We start from the raw sequence: 26,314 nt of genomic DNA, 5'->3' as shown, positions 1-26,314 counted from the left end.
ATGCCAGTGAAGTGAGCTGCTGTTCAAAGCTATTTTTGTCTCAGATGTACAAATGAAAACACTTGAGCCTTCATTAGTCTCGATGTTTTGTTTCCTTCATTTATGATAAATATGCTAATTGTTGTCTTTCCTCCTGATTTATTTTTTTCTCCTTTCTCCACTGATTTCTTCTTCTTTTCTAAAATCCATCCACAATGCATGGCTTGCCTGTACAGTTAATTCTTTATACTTGCTAAGATAAAGAAAGGCTACGAAGTGGAGAAAACCCACTGAGCTCCCTTTATGTGAAGCTTTCCCAAATTATTAAATGTTCAGGTTAAAGACATAAGATACATATGATCCTTGCAAAAACTATTCGTCGTTGCAACATGGATTGAGAAATTTGAACATAGATATTAACTGCGGGGTAAGGCAGCAGCTGTCACTTCCTGGAGCACGCGGGCTCCTTGCGTGAATCTCTCGCTCTCCAGCAAACCGCTAATTGAGTGTGGAGAGCTCAGTTGTCAGAGCCCACATTTTTACATGCAATACAACTGGTTCTAGCGGGCACAGTTAGCAAGATAACTGGTAGCTTTCACGCAGTTCCCATCTGGCCTGGCTCTTCTCCGGACACATAATATGGGGACTGCTGGCCTTGATGGCACTCATTTAATGAAGGAAATCAGCCAAAGCCCCATGAAACACTAAGTGTGATTTTGGCTCCAGATACACAAGTGAATTTCAAGGCAAGTCATACACACACAAAAAAATTACCCCGACTATGCACCACAATTTTACAGGAAATATATGCGAACACACAATGGAGAAGAGCCAGACAAAATCTTTGTAAAGTTCCAACTAAAATCCAAATAAAAGGGAAAAAAAAGAAAAGTGAGAGTGAGAGAGAGAGAGAGAGAGAGAGAGAGAGAGAGAGAGAGGAGGGAGGGAGAAGTACACTGTCCATTTAAGGTTGCACTTGTCAAGTAAATTCAACCCAGTCAGTCTATTTTTAAATCAGCCACCCCCTCTATCCCCCAATTTTAATTCAATAGATTTTTCTTAACATTTATACAGTTGTGTTTCTAAAAATTTTAAACCTATTTGTCAGTCACATCTAACATAAGAAATGTCCTATTTTTGTTTGATAATGTACAAAATTCAAGAACCACTGGCTTCTGAAAACTTTCTATTGAGTAGAAATTACTACAGTTTAACCGTTATTTAGAGGAAATATTTGTGTGACGTGTAATAAACTCTATTACAGGAAAAACACCCTAAAATTTATTTGAAACGTTTATTACAGATGTTCCAAAACATGAACAAAGTATAAGCATATGTATATTGACTCATCCATTCCAGGAAGAATTGTAAAAAGAGTTTGGGTTACAAGCAGATACACCTGTGTTTGAACTCGAACTGCCTATTAATACATGTGTGATATTACACCAGTTATTAACATTTATGTCTTATTACTCATTGGTAACATGGGATTAAAACAGACTGTCATTTTGAAGATTAAATGAGGTAAAGTATGTGACATGATTAGCACAATGTGGTATAGATAGTAAACATTCAGTACATTGCTTTTCATTTTAGTGCTATTATAAAAATTGTCTTTCAGTTTATTCACATATAGAAATTACTCTTCCAAAGACTTACAATCAACCTCAAATTTAAAAATCTGAACAGCAAATTAATACTGTTTCTTGAAATAGCTGCATTTCACCTAACTTCTGAAAACTAAATACTGCCTTACAACCAACGCTTCCATCATATCAGGTAGTCAAAATTGAACCTCTCAAGTCAAATTTGAAATCTATTAGAAAACAGCGAGCTGAGGGCATTCCAGGCATTATCACACACCAGCAGGGGTATTTCTTCAGAGGGTTGAAGGACAACTTTTTCCTTTACAACAATGTCAGTATTTGGTAGACCTTAAATATTACTAGAATATCCTAGTATCTCCACTGATATTCTATATCTATAGAATATCTGTAATATTTTAGTATATCTCCTTAATTCAAAACATTAGGAATTTTCTTTTGTCCTTGGTTCTACACCATCTCCCAGACTTTGCTCTCTTTTTTCTGTTTTTACTGCTTCCCTACATTCATGATGACACTAAGAATAGCTACCACTCATTTGAACACTTCCATTTCAAAAAGACTCCTTTACATCCAACAAGTCCTTCCCTGAATATTCCTTTTGCTTTTGGCTTAAGCAAACTCTGGCTCTCCCTGAAGGACATGGCTTGCTTTGATGCCCTCAGAATGGATGTTGTCCATTTCCTCCAATTTCACATGCTCAGGGTTGAGAGTGAGGTCCCTGGTCTGTCGCTGCCTAGTGATTCTTTTGCATCATTTCTCCTCTTTCCTCACCCCAAAACACACTCTGAAGTTAACACAATTCAACTACACCTTTAGTAACCTTCTTATCACGGTCATCTACCAGCATCTTGAAAGCCACTGCACTGCTTCCATTGAAGGCTTTAATGCCTGCCACTATCTGGGGTTTGGCCATTCAGTCATTATTTATTTACATGTCCAACAAATATTTCTTGAACCAGACACACTGTTCTTGGTGCTGGATAATAACATATTTTCCTGTCATCAGACAACTTACATACAAATGGGGGAGTACATGTCCATTCTTGAACGATTCTGCCTAGATTCTATTTCTCAGGGTTTTTCTTTGATGGCTGTTCCTTATTCAGAATGGTATACTGTGTGGCCAGACTAGGGATCAAAACTCTCTGCCCTCTTCATGAACATACATTCCACAGGTACTAAGTAGAAATTTGAGTACCATGCTAACCACCAAATTTCAATCTACAAATACACACAACATTTTAAACACGTGCGTTTTAAGCAGTCATGTAATTTTAGCACTGTTTGATAGAATTCTTAATATTTGACAGAAGACCTAATATTTGACTCACATGAAATATAATGTAAGCATTTTACAGTAACAGTTTTCATAGTGCACACAAGCTCTTCTACAGAAAATTAGATCTTATGTCGGGTCCCGTTCTGCATTTATGAAAGATGGAAATGCAACCTAAATCTTTTAAAATGTCCATTTGAATGAAAAAAAAACACCATTTCAAAATGGCTTCACAGGAAACCTTGTGTCCCCAGGATTTAGTAGATCAAGGGAGACAGGAAAATCAGTTGCCTGCCATTGGGGAAGAAAGTAAAAGAAATGGGAGATAGGAAATAAGAGTAATGGGAGGTAGCAAGATGAGTTCCCTGTCAACATAGCCTCCCCATGTAGCCTCTACAAGGACAGACATTACTATCTGAAAATATAACTACAACTGCAACAGCAGAAGGGAGCAGAGTCACTCCTAACACAAATGATGAAAACTGCAGCAAATCACACAAAGTAATAGAATAAAAAAGCTTAGAGATCGAGTCACACTAGCATATATGCTAGTAGCATCTATGTATGTAGCATAGATGCTACATACATCTAGTCACCTTGATATGCAAATGTAAAAGTTTATAAGAATGACTGGATGGGAGACTCTATTTTATTATCAATCATTTTAATAGAAACCTTCAATTAGACCATTCCTTTCCATAACGAAGTCATTTTCACATCACAGCTACATTATCCAAAATTTTTCTTCTGGGTAGCCGATGCTTTCTATGGATGGGGACTTATTTCATCAGGATCTTTGTTTATTAAGGGGAATAATGCATGTTATATTTACATCTCAGAAAGTTTATATCTCAAATCTGATTTATTATTTCTACACCACATCCCTAAAAGTATACCTTCTTTAGAAGACTTAAGTCAATACATTTTTTGACTGCTTTGGAAAAGATATTACTCTGTCCTGACTGATTCCTAGATTTAAATAAATCAACCCAGAACTGGAAGCATACCAGTCTAAAGAGAAATAAAGGCTGTCTCAGAGTAGGTAAGGACTTCTCAAAATACTATAAATAAACATTTTTAAAATCATCACATGTTAGAAATCCTTAATCAAAACTTTAAAAAAACTTTTTTAAGATGCATAATTATGAAATGGACAATTCTGGATACTGTGAAAACTTAGAAAATAGTTCATTCGTCATTATTGCTATCATGATAACTCTTCAGGAATAGACTAGTGTAATGCCGTATAAATTAACAATTAATATAGCTGAGAAGAAATTCACGAGGCTATGTAGAACAATGAGCAATCTCTCTCGTGCCTTTATTAGAATTCAAGAATTTGTAAGTATTATTAACACTGTTGGCCAGATTAATAATTTGCTGATGTCAAATTACATCCCACTTTGATTTGCTATTGCTCTCTACTGTGGAAAACATTATATAACTCTCGTTGACCTTTTGCAGTTTAATTCATGAAGCAAAGCTAATTTAAATGATATAATTCAATAAATACACATAACTCAAATATTACTATAGGTTATAGAAGAAAAAGATCACAATGCTATTGTCAAGGGTAGATGCTGTTTCCACAGGTCACCAACTACAGAAACAACAGTGTGTTCTGAAAATATGGATACACTTTTAACCAACCAAGGTAAGATCCAACTAATAATAGGTTTAAAAATACCATGATTAAAATAAAATCATTAAATTCTGAAAGTTGTAGTCATGTTATACAGTATGAGTTTGATCAATATTTGAAGAATGAGATTCCCAAAACTCACACAAATTTATACAGGCCCAAAGTTTAAATGGAATTAGGTTGGGTCCAAAATAAGACAAGATGATAGAAATTCCAAACGTTAAAACAAAAAGAAAATCCCAAATAGGAAGTGATAAAGTTGTCATTTTCTTAGACTCATTATCATTTGATGTATATCATGACTACCTTTGTTACAAATTGAAAGACACGTACAAACTATTGAAAAGTGGAAAATTTAAATAAATCACTTGTTTTTCATGTCCTGCAGGCTAAAATAAAGTTTTTTAAGTATCAATATTTATTTCAATTGAGTTCTTACTTTAGTGAATACAAAAACATATTTAAATGTGTGTGTATATATTAATATGTACATTGTGGACATATATTTTCAATTAATATGATGGCTTAATAAGGTAATTTTGGTCAATTATAAATAAAACATCTAAGAATTTAATACAAAATAGTCATTTACAAAGATATGTAGAATTCTGCTTTTGTTATACATAATCCTGCTTGGCAGTATTTCTCTTTCATATGGGATAGAAATGACATTATAGAGACATACATAGAAAGTGTTTGAAATGCAGTATTGTTTGTTCTAATCAAATGGCATTTCCACTTTAAATTTATAAAGTAAATATCAGAATATTAGAAAAGTTTAAAACATGGTAAAGCTGAATAAATTCTTCATGGCTGTTTATTTATATGCACAATTAGACTGAAATAGACAAAATTACACTTTCATTTTATGATTCTCAAATAACTAATTCCCAAAGCACAGACATAAAATAATCCACAATACACCTAGAATCCAACTAAGGACATATATTAAAGATGTCAGACATATGGAATTGCATTTTTGTAAGCTTCGAACGGCGTGTCTCTTTTTTCCTTAAATACATAACCAGCGGGACAGATCAGGTTTGCTAAGAGCCTCAGGAAGGTATCTGCAGGTGGAGAGTTGGCTGGGACAGCACCGCAGAACAGAGACATGGAAGGTGTTAGATGAAGGCAAATGCTTCCACCTGCAAACCTCCTGGGATTTTGTACCTCACGCTCGCATAAAGCAGAAAAGTCATAGATTCATCTGCAAAGTTGTTTGGTTTTTGCTTTTTATAAAACCAGAGAAATAGCTCTCATGCTTTTTAATGCTTTAAACGGTTAAACGACTTACCATATGACCTCCTTGTCTTGTGACCTGAGGATATGTCTTGCATGTATTAGTGTGGCTTCCGCCACCTATTGCTGACCTATTCTACCATCAGCCCCTGCTGTGCCTAAGCAGTAGCCATTCCCTCCTGTAGAGAGTCCTCAGATGACATGATAGTGATTGTATGTACCATATTATTCCAAAGTCACTCGACATCCTATGAACATTCAAATTGTATGTATAGGGTAGATGAGTAGTTCAACAATAGTGTGTCCAAGACAGAGATAACTAGCCCCAGTTTTAGTTGTTTATTCTGTTCCCTTGTGTCCAAACAGAGCAATAGGAGGAGAAAAGAAGGAAATGGTCGTTAGTTTGATGTAGCCCTGCATTAAAATAGCAGGTGGGAAGAAAATAACAATAGTCTCTTGATCTCTAACTTCCTGTCTCTGGGATGCACTTAGATAACCCTCACTGGGAAAAAGCTTCATATGCCTTAATGACACACAAATAAAATAGTGCCAGACATGAATCTACCATATTCTTTCAGTATTATTGCTTAATCTCCTATATAAAATAGATTTTAGTCTAAACTCTGTTTAGACCTGTCAAATTCACCATTGTTTGGACCTCATGGAAAATTTTAACTGTGTTACTAAGAGGATTTTTATAACCCAAATATGTGTCACAGAATCTCAGAAGCTTCTCAGATGTATTTTTAAATGCAAGAAATGTGCAGTTAATTGAATTTTTTATAGTGCTCACATATTAACAACATCCACACTCGCCAATATTTCTACTGAGAATTTTCATTGGTACCTGAAAACCCTTTGCGGTGACCTGTTATTTCAACTCTATTTCAAATAATTAAAAGCTCGTTAGATCTATTTTTAATAGTGTTTTTAGACACTTTAATCTTGCTCCATGAAGCCCTTTTCTATTTTCTCTCACTAACCTTCACTTTCCTTCCAACCTGCAGCAACCTACGAACAGCTAACTTAGGCCCCTTTTCCATACACTTTTTTCCGATATTTTCTTTTTTGCTGGTCAATTTTTCCTTTCCCCCGATTCTCCATAAATTTACTTCTCTCTACTTTGCGACCTGAAGGGTCAGCCCTTCAGCACACAGTCAGGGAGGAGCTGCTTTGAGCACAGGCATGGGGGCCCCCACGGCAGGTGGAAGAGAAACCCACCAACGTGAAGGAAGGCGAATCCCTCTGAGCGACAAATGCGCCAAAGGGTGTTTCCTCCTCAGAGAAACACAGTCTCACTTATGATCAGACACTGCCATCAGAAGGCGCCAACTGAAACTGAGTAACACGAACTGAAAGGACTGGCTTAGTTCAGGCAACTCTGGGAATTTGACAGTAATCTTTCTAACCTGCTACCTCTGTAGAGGCCCACTCTTAACCATCCTCGGCCTTAAAAGATTTATTAGAAGCATTACCTTCCCAAAGAAACTCTAGGAGTGCCAAAGAAGATTTCGGGGCACATTTTTGGGGCACATTTTAATGTGGAAACTAGAGAAAGGAAGAGTCTAAACAGGTGGTCACAAACTTTATTTATGAATGCAACGAATAATAAATGTGTAAATTTGGCTGAAAATAAGATAATGGGAAGAGGTGGGACCTATGAGAATCCCAGACTTCAAGCACTACCTGTTATTATTCAATTTAAAAAATGCTAATTGTAGAAATACAGATATAAATGTTTTATGTTTATGACTACTGATCCAAAATAAAGTTTTCTAAAGTTAAAAACTAAAATATATAAATGTTATATTTAGAGGGATGATAAATATTTGTCACTGAATCCTCAAATGCTCACCCTATACAACGTACTTGTTTTGGTCATATGACTGCACTGTGTGATATAACAAATTTTTTCTCATATATCTTATAGCTGGTCTAGATGCTTTTCGAACATTCCTAAAATCAGAGTTCAGTGAAGAAAACGTTGAGGTCTGGCTTGCCTGTGAAGACTTTAAGAAAACAGAAAGTGCAGAAAAAATTGCTTCCAAAGCCAAGATAATTTATTCTGAATTCATTGAAGCTGATGCCCCTAAAGAGGTGGGTGAAATATTCCACAATAGTGAATATTTATCTGCTAACAAATCTGCTCCCAACTGAAAGGCGCGAAGTCCATTTTGAGGGAAATTAAATTGTCACTATGTATTCAAACAGAAAATGTTGGTAAATTCAAAAAGAAGTTCCTTACCGTGATCCTCTGGCACTGATTCAGCAAATATTTTTAAGCACCTTCTATGTGCTTAAAGGTTTCTGTTTTCTGAGCACAACACGCAGGCTCTTGAAAATAGTCTAATATGTCAGAAATTAACAGCTCTACAGAAATCCTACTTAAACGTGCTGCTGGATTTCAAATTCACTTTCATTTTCCCTTTTGTAAACCACGGAGGTCAATTTGGAATAAAATTTTTTAAATCAAAAAGGTATGTATGTGAGGGAAAAAACAACTATTAACCAACAGTGTAAATTCTTTACATTTAATACTTTGGAGACCCAAAAACAGCATATAATAATGTCTTCCTTTCCAAAAGAGGGGTTTGCTTACCTTTATTTCGTTGATGGGTGTTGGGCTGCACCCCGCTGGCCTACGAGGCCTGCACTTGCCCAGCTTCAAGACAAAAGAAAGAGCCCGGACTCAGCGAAAGAGTCATCAATGGTTTAATGGATGGCGGAGCTTAAATGTCTGAAGCAAGGTCCTGGAGCGACACCCCACCATGTGTGGTGGACGGCGGGCAGGACGTGGTGGCCGACGTCGCAGGGGAGTCGGGGGGAATAGGGAGGTTACCATTTATAGGGGGAATTGCCATCAGCTTGGCTCATCGGTTACCAGGGAAACCAGCAGAGGGGCAGGGCCCTCTTAGCCCCTCTGGCTAAGTACCTTCTTGGGGCAGAGGTCTTCCCTTATTAAACTAACAAAGGGGAACCATTCTGATATAAAGATTAGATCACTAGCTGGGGCTGAGGGGCAAGTATGCAGAAAGGGCCTTAGAGAGAAACCTGCAATGACTCCAAGAATAGACCCCATAAAGTGTTTTATGTGTGTAACATCTCATTTATATTTGACTTCATTTCCAGAGCCAAACCATGATCATCTCTGCACACCCCCGTAATGTTTAACTATATATATTTTTTAAAACTTCTTTGATTCCTCACTAAGTATAACATATGCAGAGAGTTTTAATGCATAAGCAGCAAACAGGAACCTATATGAAACTACTAGCACCAAACATAAACCACTAGCACAAGTCATCATCTTTCCCTAGAGTTGAAATACTGATATCCTCCTAAGTGACAGTTACTAAATTCTCTAATCCAAAATTAAAATTCATGGTATGAGAAGTTATTGTACTAGTGAGAACAGAGGACAGCACAGATGAAATGCAAACATCTCCAAAAATCTAGGGCATAATGTTGCCGTATCAATAGTTCAAGTTTTAGATGGACATTAATTACTGTAGCATATATTGGTAAAGTATAACATCACAGACATGTGAAACAATTGAAGCTTAGCCTGAAATTCAAAGGGGGAAAGAGAAAAGAACATAACTCCTGTGGAGCTATTTCAACATTCATTTCCCAGTCACTATCTAAAAATCAATAAATAATTCCAGAAAACTGAAAATGTATTATATAAGATTTGTCAAGTTGATTAAAGTTTCATTCCCTAAAAGGCTTTGAAATCAACTCTAGACGTATCCTACTTATTGTGGTATTGGTTTGAAAGCCAGATGTTTTTCTTCTTTATGAATCCATCTACTGAATGATTATTTTAAGACAACATTCTCAAATATTATGTATAAAAAATCTTCTAGTAAGAAATGTAATCTTTTAATTATAGCTGGATTCAAAGTTACAATATATAATAAATTATCAATTTGGACAAAATAGTTTTGTTTTCTTTCCTAATCTTCCCTTCCAAAATAAGTTTATATGGTAATAATTTTAAAAAATAGTACAGCTACTATTTTAGGACATAAAACTTTCATACTTTTTAATAATTTGTCCATCTAATTAATTTTTACTACATAAAATATAATTAAATTTATGGCTGCTTTTCAAATAATAGATTACATTGTCTCCTTGAAGTGTCTAAAGAGGTTATTATTGGATATGACAAAATTCTCATTGAAGACAAAGAAGTGTGTATATACATTTACAACAGTCATTGTCTTCCCAATTATTTGCCATTAATTATTTCCAATTCCAATTACTAAAGTGCATTTGTCTCTTATATACCAATTGCAGTCTTCAAGGTATCTCTCTATAGTCCATCAGTTACACATTAAATATAATATGACTGTTAGTATGATTCATTAAATGGAGTTATTTTTGAGTGCCTGTTCCCACAATGAAGTCACAGAGTAGAAGGGGAGATTGACATGTGATAAAAAACAGTCAAATACAAAATAAGCTATTTAATAATTTAAATAATTAAAGTTTGTTATTAGCACAGTGGGAAAGAGCGATTAAGTCTATCTGGAGAATTTAGGGACCGATTTGCCGGGTGGTTCACATATGAAAAAGATATGTCATTAAAAATAAGCAATATTCATCAAGAGAGCAAATGAAAAAAGAATATTTCAAACTGCGGGCACAGTGTGTAGCCTGGATGTACAAAGCTCCCTAGCGTTTTCCAGAAATCACAAGCATTTGGATACTGCTAACAAGAAGCAGGGGGATAAGGCTGGCCAGGCAGCAGTAGAGATAAAGAGAGGGTGGGAAGTAGCTTAGATTTATCTAGTAGGTGGGCTTCACATGACAAAGTGGTATATTTGATATGGAGGTTGGAAAATATGATTTTCCTAAGTGGAAAATTAATTCAAGAATGAGATTCATATGAAAGTATTCTCCATTTTTCTATATTCAATTATAGCTGTAAAACTGACTCTCATAAAGAATCAAAATTATAACCAATTTCCTTGGTAGAAAACCCTAAAACAGAGAACAATGACAAGGTCACGTTATCCAGATGTCTATTAAATCCCATTTAGTTTCTTTTCAACTTTTTATGTCTTTATTTCCTCACCTATAAAATTGCAAGCATGACAATATTTTTTAATTGATGCAAATAGACAATTTACAATTAGACTATATACTAAATTTACCAAATGATCCCTATCTATAAATTGATGTTAATAATGGTTCTCAGTTTCCTATTCTAGTAGGCAAAACTGCACACAAAAATTGAAATTTCAGGTCTCTATGAGAGATAATAATAATCGCAGTGGACCTCGTGCCCTCTCCTTTACAGTGTTACCATCTCTCTGGTTTCTACACTAATAATGTGATGCTGTGGAAAACCTGAAGGTTAGAGATACAGATTCAAATCCTGTAATCTTGTGGTGATCTATTTCACCCCTTTGAGCCTTAGTTTCCACATCTAAAAAACGTATCTATGAAAAAGCATGTAGCAACCACACAGGAGAGATGAGAATGATGAATGAGATCAAGTGTCTAGGGTTTACATGGGGCAGAACAGGTTTTAAAAAGTTTAATCCTTTTTTTTTTTTTTAGTTGGAGTATAGTTGCTTTACAATGTTGTGTTAGCTTCTACTGTTAATCCCTTTTTTCTTTACACAAGTCACTGTAAGTGTTACTGAATCTACCTGAAAACATCCATTAACTAACTTCAAAGAACACTTGAGGAAAAACCACTTTAAAAGACTTGATAAATGTATATATGTGAACACAAATTAGAAGAACATGACAGCAAATCACTAGTTTCAGATAGAAAGAGCTACTCATTGAATGGATTGTACCGAAATATTTTCAGAAGGTACTGCAGGAAAAAAAAATAAGTGTGAGCCAGATATTTTGACTAAGTGATTTGAAAATGAGAAAATTATTAGATAAGCAATATATATTTTAAAGTGGCCTTACTTTGCACACAGTAAGAACTTGTGAGTGGCAAAGAAAAAGAATTCTTAAACTTGTATTTATTCTTCCTTCAATTCGGACCACTAATTTCATAATATTTGGAAATTTTCAAAAAAATATTACTTGGTTTCAAAAGAATGTAAATCTTCAAAAAATTAAATAATATTTTTATATTCAGCTAAACACTGACATATTTTAAGTATTTATGCTTTATTTATATCATTTATATACATTATGTTTGTATCATCACTCCCTTATATTAGAAAGAAAATTGGTCAGGATGGAAAATATGTGATTAAAGAGAAAACTATGTTGATTGTCATTCTGTGAGATTAGAAAATGTTCCAAATCATACTATATTGTAATGTTGAAAATTTAATATAAATTTAACTTCATAGTATGACCAATCCAGGAACCAATACATTGGCAGTTTCTTAAGTAAAACATGTTAGTATAAAATATTTAATTTCTTAATGTATTTATTAAATGTGAGGACATCATAACATGAAACAGAAGAAACTATAGTCATAAAGGAAAAGATGTCTTAATGGGTTGTGCAGGACGCTTTTTAAAATACCTGTCTGTATTTTTTGCTTTTATTTTTATTGTAGTACAATGTTATTTATTGACTCGTATTTTTATTTCACGTCAATAGGTGCTTATTCTGTGCCTACGATTCCCCTTCATTAGATAAATTCCCTCCATTGGAAGGGAAGCTAGGTCTGGGCAAGAGAACAGGTAATAAACACAGAAATATAATGCAATGTTTTATGTGGATGAGGCAGCTCGATAATAAAATTCAATAAAATAAAACAGGTTGAAACTATAGTTTGGCTCAAAAGAAACCTTCAACCTAATTGGGTTAAAAAATGAAATTTCTAGAACTGATTTCTAGGACTAAATTAAGTTCTAATTTCTAGAACTTCGCTATTTTTTTCTAGGGAAAAAATAGGAAAGCAACAAATGATTAAGTGCAAAAAAAAAAAAAAAAAAAAGAAAAGTAAGAGGTGAAATTGTTTGCATTATACCTAAAAGGACATAATGATTGAATAGTTCTGAGGCAGGATATTGAGATAAGGCCTTTATTTTAAACGAGGTTAGTTTTAAACTGAGTCTTGAGGGAAGAGATAGATATATGAATTCTTGGTAGAGAGAAGCCCATGGGCACCTAGAGGCGTTTCGTGATATTACTGGAATGCCAATTTTGTATCTTCCATTTTGTATTTGTATTTTCTTTGCATTTTTTAAGTGTCACTTCCACAAGGTGCTGATGTTATTTTGAGTCTTGGTCCTGCCCCACAAGTTGCTGCTTGCCAACAGTGCCCCCCAGCTATTGAGTCACCTCCAGATAAAATGATTGCTTGTTTATTAATTTCCTAAGTTTTTGTACACTAATCAATAGATAGGTGTCTATTACATACCAAGCACCTTGCTGGTGCCACTAAGAAAAAGACAGTCTCTGAATAAATAAAGCTAACCATAATGGTGGGAAAACTGTAGTATAAGAAGGTAATTACAATAAGCTTTCATGAGTGTTGAGATAGGGAAATACAGGTGATGTGATCTCATGCAACAGAAAAATCCAAGTCTAAGGGATCGGGAAATGTACTTCAAAAGAAGTTAATTAGTAAGCTTTGGTCAGAAATTTGAGTGTAGACGAAAACAAGACAAAATGGGAGGAGGGAAGGATGATAGTAGTGGAAGTGGAGGTCAACCGAAGGACCCACTGGTGCCTAGAAGGCTAGTCCAGTAGTGAAAGAAGCCTAGTACTGGGTGCCTTGGAGTATAAGTGCAGGCAAGAGCACCTCCTGCAACCCAGTGATTTCTGCTCCGTATTTATTTCGTCTTAAACTAAAGGGACCTCTTAAAAAGGAAGAGAGAGAGAGACAGAGAGAGAGAGAGAGAGAGAAAGAAAGAGGAGGAGGAGAAGGAGAAGGAAAAGGGGGAGGGAGAGGGGGAAAGAAAGAAAAGCAGAGCTAAAGAAACCATAAGCCACATCTGTCCAGGGCTTTTACATGGACTGTCTGATTTGATCACCATGTTCACTATCTTAGGGAGGCATTACAATCATCTACCTTATACAGGTGAAAAATGAACTGAACCTTAGAGAGAAAATGATGGGTCCTACAGTCATTAAGGTACACAGCTCATGAGGACATAGGTCTTCTGCCCAGGCTTTTACATGTTAAACTCCTTTCTTAGATCTACCACTTATTTTCAATGTTCATGACACAGCCTGGGAACCTTGGTGTTTATGCTAAAGGCAAAAGCATAAAATTATCTTGTCACACAGAGTCTATCTTCCTTTCTATCAAAAGCTGTATTTCTCTTCTCATATTCCCTCTAATTTGTATAACTTCTTAAACTATAAAGCAAAACAAAGTGGCAGAAATATTTCTTCTAATAACCTGCAGTATCATTTTGGCCCTCTGAAAGAATGATTGCTGCGTTTCAACTCAAAAACAAAATGCTCAGCTGTTTGTTTGTTTTTTATTGAAGTATAGGTGCTTTACACTGCTGTGTCAGTTTCTGCTATATAGCAAAGTGAATCAGCCATAGGTATACATATAACCCCTCTTTTTTTGGATTTCCTTCCTATTTGGTCACCACAGAGCACTGAGTAGAGTTCCCCATGCTATACAGTCAGTTCTCATTAGTTATCTATTTTATACATTGTAGTGTGTATGTGTCAGTCCCAGTCTCTCAATTCACCCCATTCCCCCTTCCCCACTTGGTATCCATACTTTTGTTCTCTACGTCTGTGTCTCTATTTCTGCTTTGCAAATAAGATCATCTGTACCATTTTTCTAGATTCCACATATATGCATTAATATATAATATTTGTTTTTCTTTTTCTGACTTACTTTACTCGGTATGACAGTCTCAAGGTCCATCCACGTCTCTGCAAATGACACAATTTTGTTTCTTTTTATGGCTGAGTAATATTCCGTTGTATATGTGTACCACATCTTCTTTATCCATTCCTCTGTTGATGGACATTTAGATTGCTTCCATGTCCTGGCTATTGCTTTCTGAATTTGCACATGTCCCTGCACTACTTAATCTTGGATTAGCATGATGGGGTTGGTGAAGGAAACCAGTCAATCTGACTCTCTTTCAGCTGCTCCAGATAACATTTGCTATCTACATCTATTTTTAACAATCCATATCCATCATGCTTTTATATGTTATAATCACATACATTTGATTATTTTTTCCATTTCTCTTGTCCAATTTAAGGTATTAGTACTGCCTCCCATCTCGTGTCACTTATTTCTGTCTTTAAAACCAATCATAACAAAAGGATACAGTCCTGTGCAAGACGGATTCCTTCTCGACGTTACAAACTTGGCTATTCTCAACTTTAATAGCCGCCCTTGAGAATATATTTCAGGATATTCGTGTGCCTTTAATGATGCCAAAAACGAAGTAATACTAGAGGTTTTAGTGGTGATTAAACAGAATTATGTAACCAAAAACATGATTATAGGCGGCTTTAATTTGAATAGTAATTTTTAAGCTCTGTTGTGAATGAGGTCTAGGAAGCTGCCTGCCCTATTTGAGCAAGGCGTTTTACATATGCATGCACACACTTTTTGCATAATGACAGTCTCCTGCTACACTATACATTCTAAATGAGGAAAAGTCTATCTCATTTGAATGTGAGAGCTCAACTGAGAACTTTTCATTCAAATTATGTAAAAATATATAAAGCACAGTTCAGGGTCACAAGAGAGCCAAAAGGTACAGTTTAAAATGCATTCTTCCTGCTAAAATAATTTGTTGGAAGCCAAAAGAATTTAAAACTGCTAGTATAGAAATGAGGAATTGGCTTGCATAACTTGCAGTTATCAAAATCACCTGAGTATTAAAATATCTCTGGCTCATTATAATAATATCGTTTTTAAACAACCATCACAAACACCAGTCAGAAGGTAGTCATTTTAATGCAATGGATTGTTGTCAATGTCAGCTGTGTCAAGGCCTTTTCAAAACTGACAGGATTTAAAAGCTGCTAAACAGCTGCGATGACATCTCAGCTGTCATTCCATGAGAATCACAAGCCTAAGTCTTGTTTTCTGAGATTGGCAGTGCAGTGGTCTCAGATAGCTAAGGTAATTCATGACCTTTTGAAAAATAAGCAAATTAAAGGTATTTCTCAGTATCCTTGAAACTTAAGTGTATCCGTAGAAACAAAATGCAAGTGATCATTCACATCGGTAAAGAATATAGATATAACTGCGTTTATTTCATCAGTCAATACGACATTCAACCCATGCTCTGGACCTACTAATTTGAGATCCTCAGACAAGTCTAAGCTTCCCTGCAATTCCCAAGCAGCTCAGGAGGGACTCAAGACCACACAGTTGGAAGGTCTGCATCTCTAGAGGGTTACCACCTGATAAGATGTCTGCCTTCAAACTACTCCGAGATTAACATCTCCTCTGTTCTTACTTTTTGAGATAGAAATTGATACAACAACTCAGCCAAAAGTCAAATTTGAGATGAATGCAAAGTTGGGGGTGCAGTTCGCAGACATGTCTTGAAAAGTGATTATATTAAAGGAATGTATGTGTCAAAATATATATTAGGCCTAATATTTTCACTTTTGTCCTGATACTGAAATTTCATGGAAGTCAAGAAGAAAAGACAAGGCACTTTGGGTAGACTATTCTCAAACCTCACCCAGATTGACTCCTCAGGAGCATTTAACAACGGTGATCACCCTCTCTTAATTGAAATACTATCTTCAGTTGGCTTCTAGGACTCAATTTCTTCTTCTCTTACTGACTCCCCCCCTTTTTAAAAAATAAATTTATTTATTTTCATTTTTATTTATTTTTGGCTGTGTTGGGTCTTCGTTGCTGCACATGGGCTTTCTCTAGTTGTGGCGAGCGGGAGCTACTCTTCATTGTGGTACGCGGGCTTCTCATTGTGGTGGCTTCTCTTGTTGTGGAGCATGGGATCTAGGTGCGCAGGCTTCAGTAGTTGTGGCACGTGGGCTCAGTAGTTGTGGCTCGCAGGCTCTAGAGCGCAGGCTCAGTAGTTGTGGCACATGGGCTTAGCTGCTCCGCGGCATGTGGGATCTTCCCGGACCAGGGCTTGAACCCGTGTCCCCTGCATTGTCAGGCGGATTCTTAACCACTGCGCCACCAGGGAAGCCCCTTCACCACTCTTTAACAACTTATTTTGCTGTTCCTACTCATAACCCAGCACACACTATTGTGAGAGGAGGCAGTTCTCCTCTACTACCTGCTTACATTTACTCCCCCGGTGATCTCTTCTAGCCCTCTGGCTTTAAGAGGGCACCTCAAACTTAAACACAGATCTGAGTCCTAATTTTCCTCTCAAACCTTTCTTCTACCTGAGTCTCTCCATCTCGGTTAATGGCAACTCCATCCTTTTTGCTCTGGCTAAATAGCTGATAGTCATACTTGTCTCTTCTCTTCTGCTTACATGCCTTATCCAACCCATCAACACTCTGTCATCTCATTCTTCAGAATATTTCTAAAATCCAGTCATTCTTAAAGATTTTGTTCCTCATCCCAGCTCATAAATATTCAATCACAAGTTCCATCTATTCTACTTTCTAAATATCTTTGAAATCTATGCATTTCCCTTCATTCTCTGTGACATGGCCCAGCCTAATCCACCATGATTGACCACCTGAATTTCTGGTATGACTTCCTAACTTTTCTTCCCTTTATCCACACCTAGTTGTTATACCACATAGCAGCCAGTGATATGTTTTTTCAAACATGTGTTTATTATCAGTACTGTACTTAAAATTCTCCTCATTGCTCTCAGGTTAATTAAAAATTATTTAACGAGACCTACAGAAGTCTATGTGGTCTGGACCTTCATGCCTTTCCAGACTGTTGCCCTTTTCCTCCTGAAAACCCACTGGGCTTCTTCCAGTTTTCCCTCCCATGTCCAAGTCCCTTCCTTAAACTTATATACCCATAATAATACCTTGATTCTCAGCTTACAATCTCATTTCTTTCAAAAATCTTTTTTTTCAGAAGGTATATTTTTCCCTTTGGATTACTTTCTCAAAATCTGTCTTCTTGTCTGACTTTCAACATAATCATCTTTATATAGTCAGATCTTAGCGTAATTCCTAAGCACCCATTCAGTGAAATACTTTAAATGAATAAATTACAGAAATGACTAGCAAGAAACAACTACTTTTTCAGATGAGGTGGGTTTTTTTCCCCAGAAAAATAGGGATGATAATACTATCCATCTCACAAGTGTGTGTAAAGTAGCCATATAGAGACTCAGCACAACAGCAGTAATATCTGATGAATGTTAACTATTATTATTTACAGTTAAAGTAATCATCTTTAAACATTCTTAGGGTTATTTTAGAGATAATGACATTGCTTAAATATTTGAAAATGGGAGAAGACACAGTCACCAAGGAAGAAAACCCAGGAAGAGAAGACTTGGCCCAGAACTTAGATAACGCATATCTGCTCTGCTCATACTTGGAGGGACATGCAGAGAAAAAAGAATTAATGAAAAAAATAGGGAAAAGATAGCAGATAAAAGACAGGTAAATTCCATGCCACAGGCTACTGAATTCCCTTTGTAGTGACAAATCTTCTCTCTCTGATTATCAGATTGAATACTTAACATTAATAGAAGCCATTGTATCCAAATCTGTTTAAGCAAGAAATCAAATTTCTTAAGATTTTTACATCAAAATAATGTATGATGATAAGGAAATTACAGTGACTTTCCGTGCGTGATCAGGGAAGGCTTCTTGGAGGATATTCAACTTAAGCTGAATCCTAAGGGATTTGGGATAATCCGTACAGAATAAAACTGTGGAGGCAAGAGAGACTTTAGATGGTGAAGCAGCATGAACGAGGGCTTTAGATACAAAATTCACTTTCGGAACAGAACGTAGACCAACTTTGTGGATGTCACCAAAGATAAGTAGGAGATGATTTCAAAACAACACTTTGAAGTCCAGGTAGGAGGAAGCTCAGATGCCAGGGTAAAATGTTTAAATTTTATGCTATAGAAAGTAATGCCTTGTCAGCTGAACATTCATACAATGAAAGTGATATTTTGGTGAAATTGATATAGTAATGCTGTCCACAGTGTGTAGAAGGGGAGGTATCAGGTAAGAGGTAGATTCCACGGTTCAGGGAAGAGATTACGTTATAAAAGGTTAAACTGGAGAGATAGGAGTGAGAATGAAAAACAGCATTGTGAAATTACAAAATAAAAGGTGAATAAGGAAAACACATACACACACACACACACACACAGGGAGAGAGAGAGAGAAAGAGAAAGAGAGAGCGAGGGAGAGAGACCAGAGGGTAAAAGAGGTGGCAGAGATGATTCTTATGTTTCCAGCTTGAACAATTTGGAGGAAAATAATGACATTTATACAAACACGTGGGTGTGATATTTTGTCACTGACATTAAACTGAATTGCCAAGATGCAGCTTCAAAAGACTACTGATTATCCCCTGGGAATGGTGTCTCTGCTCATCACTTAGCTATCAAGAGCTGATGTTGGCAGCTTCTTGGTAGGAAAACAGGCAAATCAGAAAAGTGAGAGGGATAAGTCAGAAGTACAAGCTTAGTATATCTGAACAAATAATAGTAATTATCAGTATCATATTGAAATGGAATAGTTCTGCTTAAAATTTTACCATGATTTTTAACAAATGTAGAGCTTTTTTCCATTTTGTACAACATGCATTTATTTATTGAATCCTTACACTGTGCAAGGCATAGTAAGGGGCAGGCAAAATGTCAATCTTATCTAAGTAACCCAAACCCCTTTCAGAGGTCAGAAAAGGGGAAAAAATCTACAAGTAAACCTCACAAGGTAGATGCTATTTGAATGTAGTCTTAAGGACATAAAAGGTTGTGAAAGACTTAGGCGAGAAGGAGTGATTTTCAGCTAGACTGGGATGGTATGGGAAAATATTCATCTGTAACAAAATATAAGAAATTTGAGGGGCAGTGTCTACCTTAGTGGGGATACAGGGCACACGGAGAGGAAAAAAATGTATAGGTTTGGACCATATTGTATAGGTCATGAATGCCAAGATCGGGGCTTTGGGTTTTTTAAGTAGGGAATGAGGAGATACTGAAGGTGATCAGTTCTGATTAAAATAATAAGGCAGCACTCTGCACCAGGTACACACTGGCCCTGCTATCAGTGGAAACTCACCCAATGACTGAAGGCCTAAAGGAGTTAACTTGCGATATTTACCTTTATGGGGGATATAAAGTTCAACAAATTGCAGACGACACCATTAAAGAACGAACAGCATAGTTGAAGGAGGAAATGGGCAACATATATTCTCATATCCCCACAACACAAGATAGGGATTTATGAAACAGATTATACTAGATGTTCAGAAACCACTACAAGATCTTGGTAATACCCACTACTCATTGATTCCGTCCATGAGGCAGGCACTATACTAGATTCATGACATGTTATCATGCCACCTCCCTGCTCAGAACACTTCAGTGTCTTCCCATTGCTTCTAGTAGAAAGATAAGAACCCCTTACCAAAGCACATAAGCCCCCCAAGACTTGGCCTTGACCTCCTCTCCCAACCTGGTCACAGGAACGTTTTTCTCACACCCTGGACCCCTGCCATGCAGGTACGAGGCTCTTCAAACACAAACAATTCTTTCTTGCCTCAGGGATTCTGCATTTGTTTATTCTGCCAGAAATGGTCTTCCCCAGATTCTTAGAGAACCTGCTTCTTCTCATCGTTCAAGTGTAAATATAAAATAGTACTATTTATAGTACAATACTAAGACTACACAGAAAGTATATAGTATTTTCCCCAAATATAGAAAGCACCTGGCACATAACATACCCCAAAATATTTGTGGAATCAATGATTTTATGGATCATCTCACTTTAATTCTTGCAACCACTCAGTCAAGAATGGCCAAGCTTCAAGATAAAAAAGCAGAGCTTGAAAATATGAAAGTAACTCACCCCAGGTCAGCAACATCATAAGTGTTAGAGCACAGATTGGAAAACTATTCTAAAATCTTACCAGTACGCCACACCATCTTCCTGTATAAAGAAGCAGAAATTGATTCCTTCGAGGAAGTTGCGGCATTTCATCTGGAACTTTGACAGAGGACCTGAAAGGATGATCAAAGAAATACAAAGCAGATGTAATCTGGATCCCTGAGTAGCTGAAATCGCTAAAGAAAGAAAATATCAGTGAGCAAATAGTGGCCTTTGATGATTCTTTTCAAAATAAAGTTTTTTTCTTTTGTTCTTTTCCTACAATAATAATACTGAAATAGTTTGATATTACTTATCTCATTTAGTCCTTAAAACACTCTAAGACAGATGTTATTATTATCCTCTCATACCATAGAAATCAAAAATTGAAGGAAACTGTAGAACTTGCTTTACTCATATGAATAGCAAGTAAGTAGCAGAGGAGAGATTTGATTGAAGGTCTACCTGCCTATCTTTTAACTTCAATTCAATAAACATAAATTGTTATTTATAGTCTTTTACCAGACCCCCAAATTCTGGCATTTTTATAGTCTCCCACATTTTACCAAGAGACGTTATAATTCTATTCAACAAATATTTACTGACTGCCTATTATGTGGCAGATAATTGGCTAAGTGCCAAGAAATAAAATGATAAATAAGACAGATATAGCACCTGCCTTTGGTGAGCTTTGAATTTTAAGATTCAAATCTCTTTCGCACTTCATGAATATTTTCAGTTTAAGTAAAACAACTTGGATGTGAAATTTTCTGCTTCTCAAAATATATCCTGGAATATGGGCAGAATTGGACAAGTATCTCCACAAGGTTTGGGGCATTTTACAGATTTGCAGGTGAATGGTGTGTTCAATATAATAGATCTCTATTACACCTTGCTAAGAATAGTTACATGTGGTAGTGCTCAAGGGACAAGAATATACATACACACACACATACGTATATATGTATATTCCATGGGAGGCATGGTGGTCGGTGAAAGGGGTTGTTATTTGGTCCATTTTGGCAAACAAAAAGAAATACAAATTAGGATGAAAAGCAGCATTATGGGAAACAACACGGGGAGGTATGGAGAATGGGAATGGATTGGTGAAAACCAACCTAGTAAATTCTAATTATTGCTCTGCCTATGAAAAGTACATTTTACATATTAAGGTCAAAGTACTAGAAAGAAATCAAGGATGGGAGGGAAAAGAAATCTAAAATCATAAAATTTCTTGTTTGCCTTTCACTTTGCCATTTTTTGTAATCTCAAATTAAGGCTTGACCTCTTCTCTGTCAATGCCAACACTCTCAACCTAGGAAATGTAATTAAACTGAACATGTGTTCTGAATTCCAGAAAATGAATATGTGACCTCTCTGTTGTTTAGATTAGATTAGATCAGATTAACTTTGTGTTTAGAAAAAAAATTCAAATCATATGTGTATCTACCATCTGTTTAAACCACGCGTTCTTTGATTAAACTAACGCAATGAAATTTGTTTCCACAGATTAACATTGACTTCAGTACCAGGGACCTCATCTCAAAGAATATTGCAGAACCAACTCTCAAATGTTTTGATGAGGCTCAGCAGGTGATCTACAGTCTGATGGCCAAGGATTCTTTTCCTCGATTTCTAAACTCAGAGATTTATAAGAAACTGGTAAATAGCAAACAGGCTGGAAATCATAAAAAATGGCTCCCTTTCTTGTAAAGAAGGTAAATGACAACTAACCATCAGATTATAATTAGGGGGAAAACAAGTGATAGGATAGATCAACTCAATCACTATACTTCAAGGCTAGAATGTTTTAAATATACAAACACAATGTAAGTTTTTCTAGGGTTTAGAATTCATTGTTTTACTCCAATAGAAAAATAATATTTTATATCTGAAGCCTGAATGTTTAAGTCATTTGTTTAGAATGTGTTTATTTTATCAGGTACTTAAAAATCTCCTACTGGGAGAGTACAAAGGAAGTTTATAGACATATAATACACTCAAACCATAAGTGGATATTCTTATGACATTATAAATTCAAGAAACTATATATCTTCATGTTGCTGCATGGGAGACTGTTTAGCATCATATAGATGATTTTAAATACCATTTGCATTAGTCAAAACCTCACTTCTGTAAAAAGAGAAATTCTAAACCAAAACATAACCCTTCATTTAGTGTATCAATGATTTATTTTCAACCAGCATCTGATAATGTGGTGGTTATCTAAACTGGTATAGCCCTCAGATTAATGAAAAAGAAAAATGGCATATATATATATGCCATTGATCAAACTGTCAAAGTAGATCACTTGGTTTAATTCAATGACACACATAGGCATGTATGAAAAGGACCTTGAGGGTTGGGAGGATTGGTTTTCTTAGATCAATACAAATATAAAGGAACGAGGAGGAATAAGGAACATGGTTAAGTCCTTATTTGATGAACTGCACAGCAGTGACTATCCCATAAAATAAAAAATTACTGCAATATTATCTACTCAAATAACTGTGGAGTTAAGTATCTATTCACTCCTTCAGCACTGGAACTTGTTTATAAAACTCAAAGAGATTTTTTTAAATGCAGTTATTTTGAGATGTTCCTAAAATTGTCCTCTTTCTACATGTAAATGTCCCATGATAATTACAAATAATTTCACGTTCATATGAAAAGCTATAAAGATTCAACAGATCTTCCATGTTTCCGTTTTATTTTCACAGATTTATTTAACTCTGTTGATATCTGTATTTTGCAGATTATTTGAACATTAGAAAATGCAGGAAAAATAGCAGGATTTATTTTATGTTTCTACAAACCATTCGATAGACAAAATTTTGTCTCCCCTTTGTCTTGAAAAATAAACATTTAAACACATCATGCAAACGGAACATTCCCTGGACACTTGCAAATTCTTTAAAGGAAGACATTATGCACACTGATTGTGAATATTCAGTCCCCCTTAAGGCACACTTAATGGAAAAGAGCTATATATACCCTTTTCAACATTTCTTTTGAAGGTTCCAACCTTAATTTAGTCTCTACTTAAATAGGAAATTTAAAAAGTTATTCCTAGAGATGAAAAAAAAACTTTAAAAGACAGAAGGGACCTTAGAAATTAAAATCACATCCCCTCCTTTTAGACGTAAAACCCCGAGATCTCGGTTATTTCTTAAGGGCACGTGCTGATAAGAGGCAGAGCTGGTAGGAACAGTGCTTTTTCCACGGGGCCACAGCCAGCACCTTGTTCTCACAGCAGCAGAGGAATCTCCTCCCCATTAGAACTGCCGCGGCCTGAGAATCTACTAACCTACTCATCCTCGAACACCGCACTGTTCCTTTCATTGAATATGCAAATTGACCTTTTACCATCAGTTTGCAAATTCCTTCCTGTTGTCATACAGCAAGACTTCCTGTTCAGAGACTGCCTCTCAGGTTTTCTCTAAGAATGCACAGTCAGTCACAAATCAGACTCTCACCACCTAGAAGCAGATGATTGGCAGTGGGTAAAACTACAGCGGGTGTCAAAACGATCTGTTAAAAAATTGGATGTTGAATGACCTCTAAGAGATCCCAACCAGAGACCCTCACCTGCAATCCTTCCTTCTCACCTCCTGAACTCATTCCCCATCCCAGGCTATAATTATAGATGTTCTGACTTAATAGAACAGAAAAGAAAACAATTGCAAGTTTTGGGAATAAAATCAATTTCAGGTTTTTGAACACTTGGTAGTGAGGAATTTTGGTAAAACATCAGATGTATATCTTTCATATGTTGTTCTCTGTATGTCTCTTTCACTCCATATGTTACTTTATTCATCAGTTATCACTGATGAGTGATTTTATGGATGGGGTTTTTAAATAAAAGATTAACTGGCCAACAAAATGAATAACAACATTAACACTCCTGGTAACATACTTAAATATTCATTAATGGTGTAATGCCATTTTCTAAAAATATTTACATCGGTTTTAAGAAATGAAGTACTTATATTAAAAACTAAGCTAAGCAGTAAGCAGTAATAAAATTACAAGATAGCGACATAGATAATGATCTTCAAATTATAAGAAGAGTTCTCCCAAGCACAGTGTTTTCTATTTCCTGACAGAAACAGAATATGCCTACAAAATATATTTTAAAGCAATTTATGTTTGCCCTCCATTAGATGAGACCTAAAGAAATCAAATGATATACATATTCCAAAAAGAATTTTAGCTTCTTTAACAATCCAATGTGGAGCTACAATCCATGAATTTATCTAAAATCCTTTTGAATTTATTTAAATATCAAATAGTGAAAATTCATCAGTAACAAGTACTGATTCCTATAAGTTTATGCAAATACCTTGCATAGGAAGGATATATTTCAGCCTCAAAATATAATCAACAGATTTTTTTTTTACTAATACTATATTATAAAAATCTAAAACCTTTAGGGCATTACCAACATGAGCTAGTGTCAAACTTTATTTTCCCAAACTTTTTTTTAGTCTGTGTTTATATAGAATTCATTCTATTCGCCTTCATTGTTTGACTTTTTTCTAGAGTTTTCTAATTTTGTGTGATGTAGTAACTATGTGTATCCATAATTTTCCTGATGAGAGTACATGCTGATATAACAAAAGCAAAAAAAAAAAGTGTTTTTCTGTTTCCTTTCTAATATCCTTTCTAATAAGCTTAGTATCATCTTGGCTTTTAAACAAATAGTAGCATTCTGGCCCATAACTTTGAAGAATAGTCTGGATTTATTTTCCAATATTTCAAGAAAAGGTCAAATCCATTATCCAGGACTTGAAGTTTAGACTAAATGTATCTTCCTTTCATTTAAATGGAAGCTGATCAGCTAATCTTCCAAATCCTACAAGCCATGTCCTAAGTTAAGTAATCAATACGAATCATTGTTAGATAACTAAAGAGATCCATTTAAAAAAAAAAAGAAAATGCTCTTTAAAAACAAAAACAATTTGGTCTCATACATTTATTTCCTGTGCAAAAATTCCATTTCTAACCTTCACCCACAAAATCCCTATATCAGTTTCACCCAATTATATCTAATGTGGGCCTGATTTGCTTCCCAACTACACAGTCTTGTAATTTATTTCATGGTGATGCCAATTAATTTAAAGTGAACTCTTTTCACAACTATGTGAAAAAGGTGGGATGTTGTCACAGCAGTAGTCAATTATTATATGAATAAAGAGTCACTTGCCCTGTGTTTCCCTTATTGTTTTGTCAGATTTGCCATTGCATTTTAATGGGAGAGCATGGGGAATGAATATTAAAGGAAAACTATTTACTTTAGCTATGCCATTTCAGAGGAATTTAATATGTTTTATTACAATTACTATTTATAGTGTGCATTTGAATGTAAAATATATATGCAAAATTAATTATAATCATAATTGAATAGATACTAGTGTGTTTCCAAGTATAACAAACAGAAGGTGGGAAAATAACATTTTTTAAATGACCTAATTTCTTTAAGAAACCACATCATTTTTTTCTCCTTATTTCATTTAAGATACAAAAATTGGATTGGATGCCTACTAGAGAAAAAAAAAAACCAATGAAGTTTAACTGGGTTATTGTTTAGCCATTGAATATTTATGCCTTGTGTTGTATCCAGATTAAAGTCA

General features: G+C 35.5%; 1 protein-coding gene across 1 annotated transcript; it reads left to right on the top strand.

Moving 5' to 3' along the window:
- Positions 1-22,394, top strand: RGS21 (regulator of G protein signaling 21). The gene is made up of 4 exons (XM_029231128.1): positions 1-11; positions 4,440-4,516; positions 7,674-7,840; positions 22,191-22,394. The coding sequence occupies exons 1-4, from the start codon at positions 1-3 to the stop codon at positions 22,392-22,394; spliced, it is 459 nt and encodes a 152-aa protein (XP_029086961.1).
- The last annotated feature ends 3,920 nt before the right edge of the window (positions 22,395-26,314 follow it).

The sequence above is a fragment of the Monodon monoceros genome, unplaced genomic scaffold, assembly GCF_005190385.1.
Source record: "Monodon monoceros isolate NGI ecotype Baffin Bay Population unplaced genomic scaffold, NGI_Narwhal_1 Super_Scaffold_18, whole genome shotgun sequence".
In the NCBI taxonomy this organism is placed as follows: Eukaryota; Metazoa; Chordata; class Mammalia; order Artiodactyla; family Monodontidae; genus Monodon; species Monodon monoceros.
This window is presented reverse-complemented; position numbering and strand designations above follow the sequence as displayed.

Bases quoted from the DNA above. Each gene is read 5' to 3' on its own strand.
- RGS21 (XM_029231128.1), top strand. The intron at 4,517-7,673 runs GTAAGATCCAAC...TATATCTTATAG, and splicing joins TACACTTTTAACCAACCAAG to CTGGTCTAGATGCTTTTCGA. The intron at 7,841-22,190 runs GTGGGTGAAATA...TTGTTTCCACAG, and splicing joins AAGCTGATGCCCCTAAAGAG to ATTAACATTGACTTCAGTAC.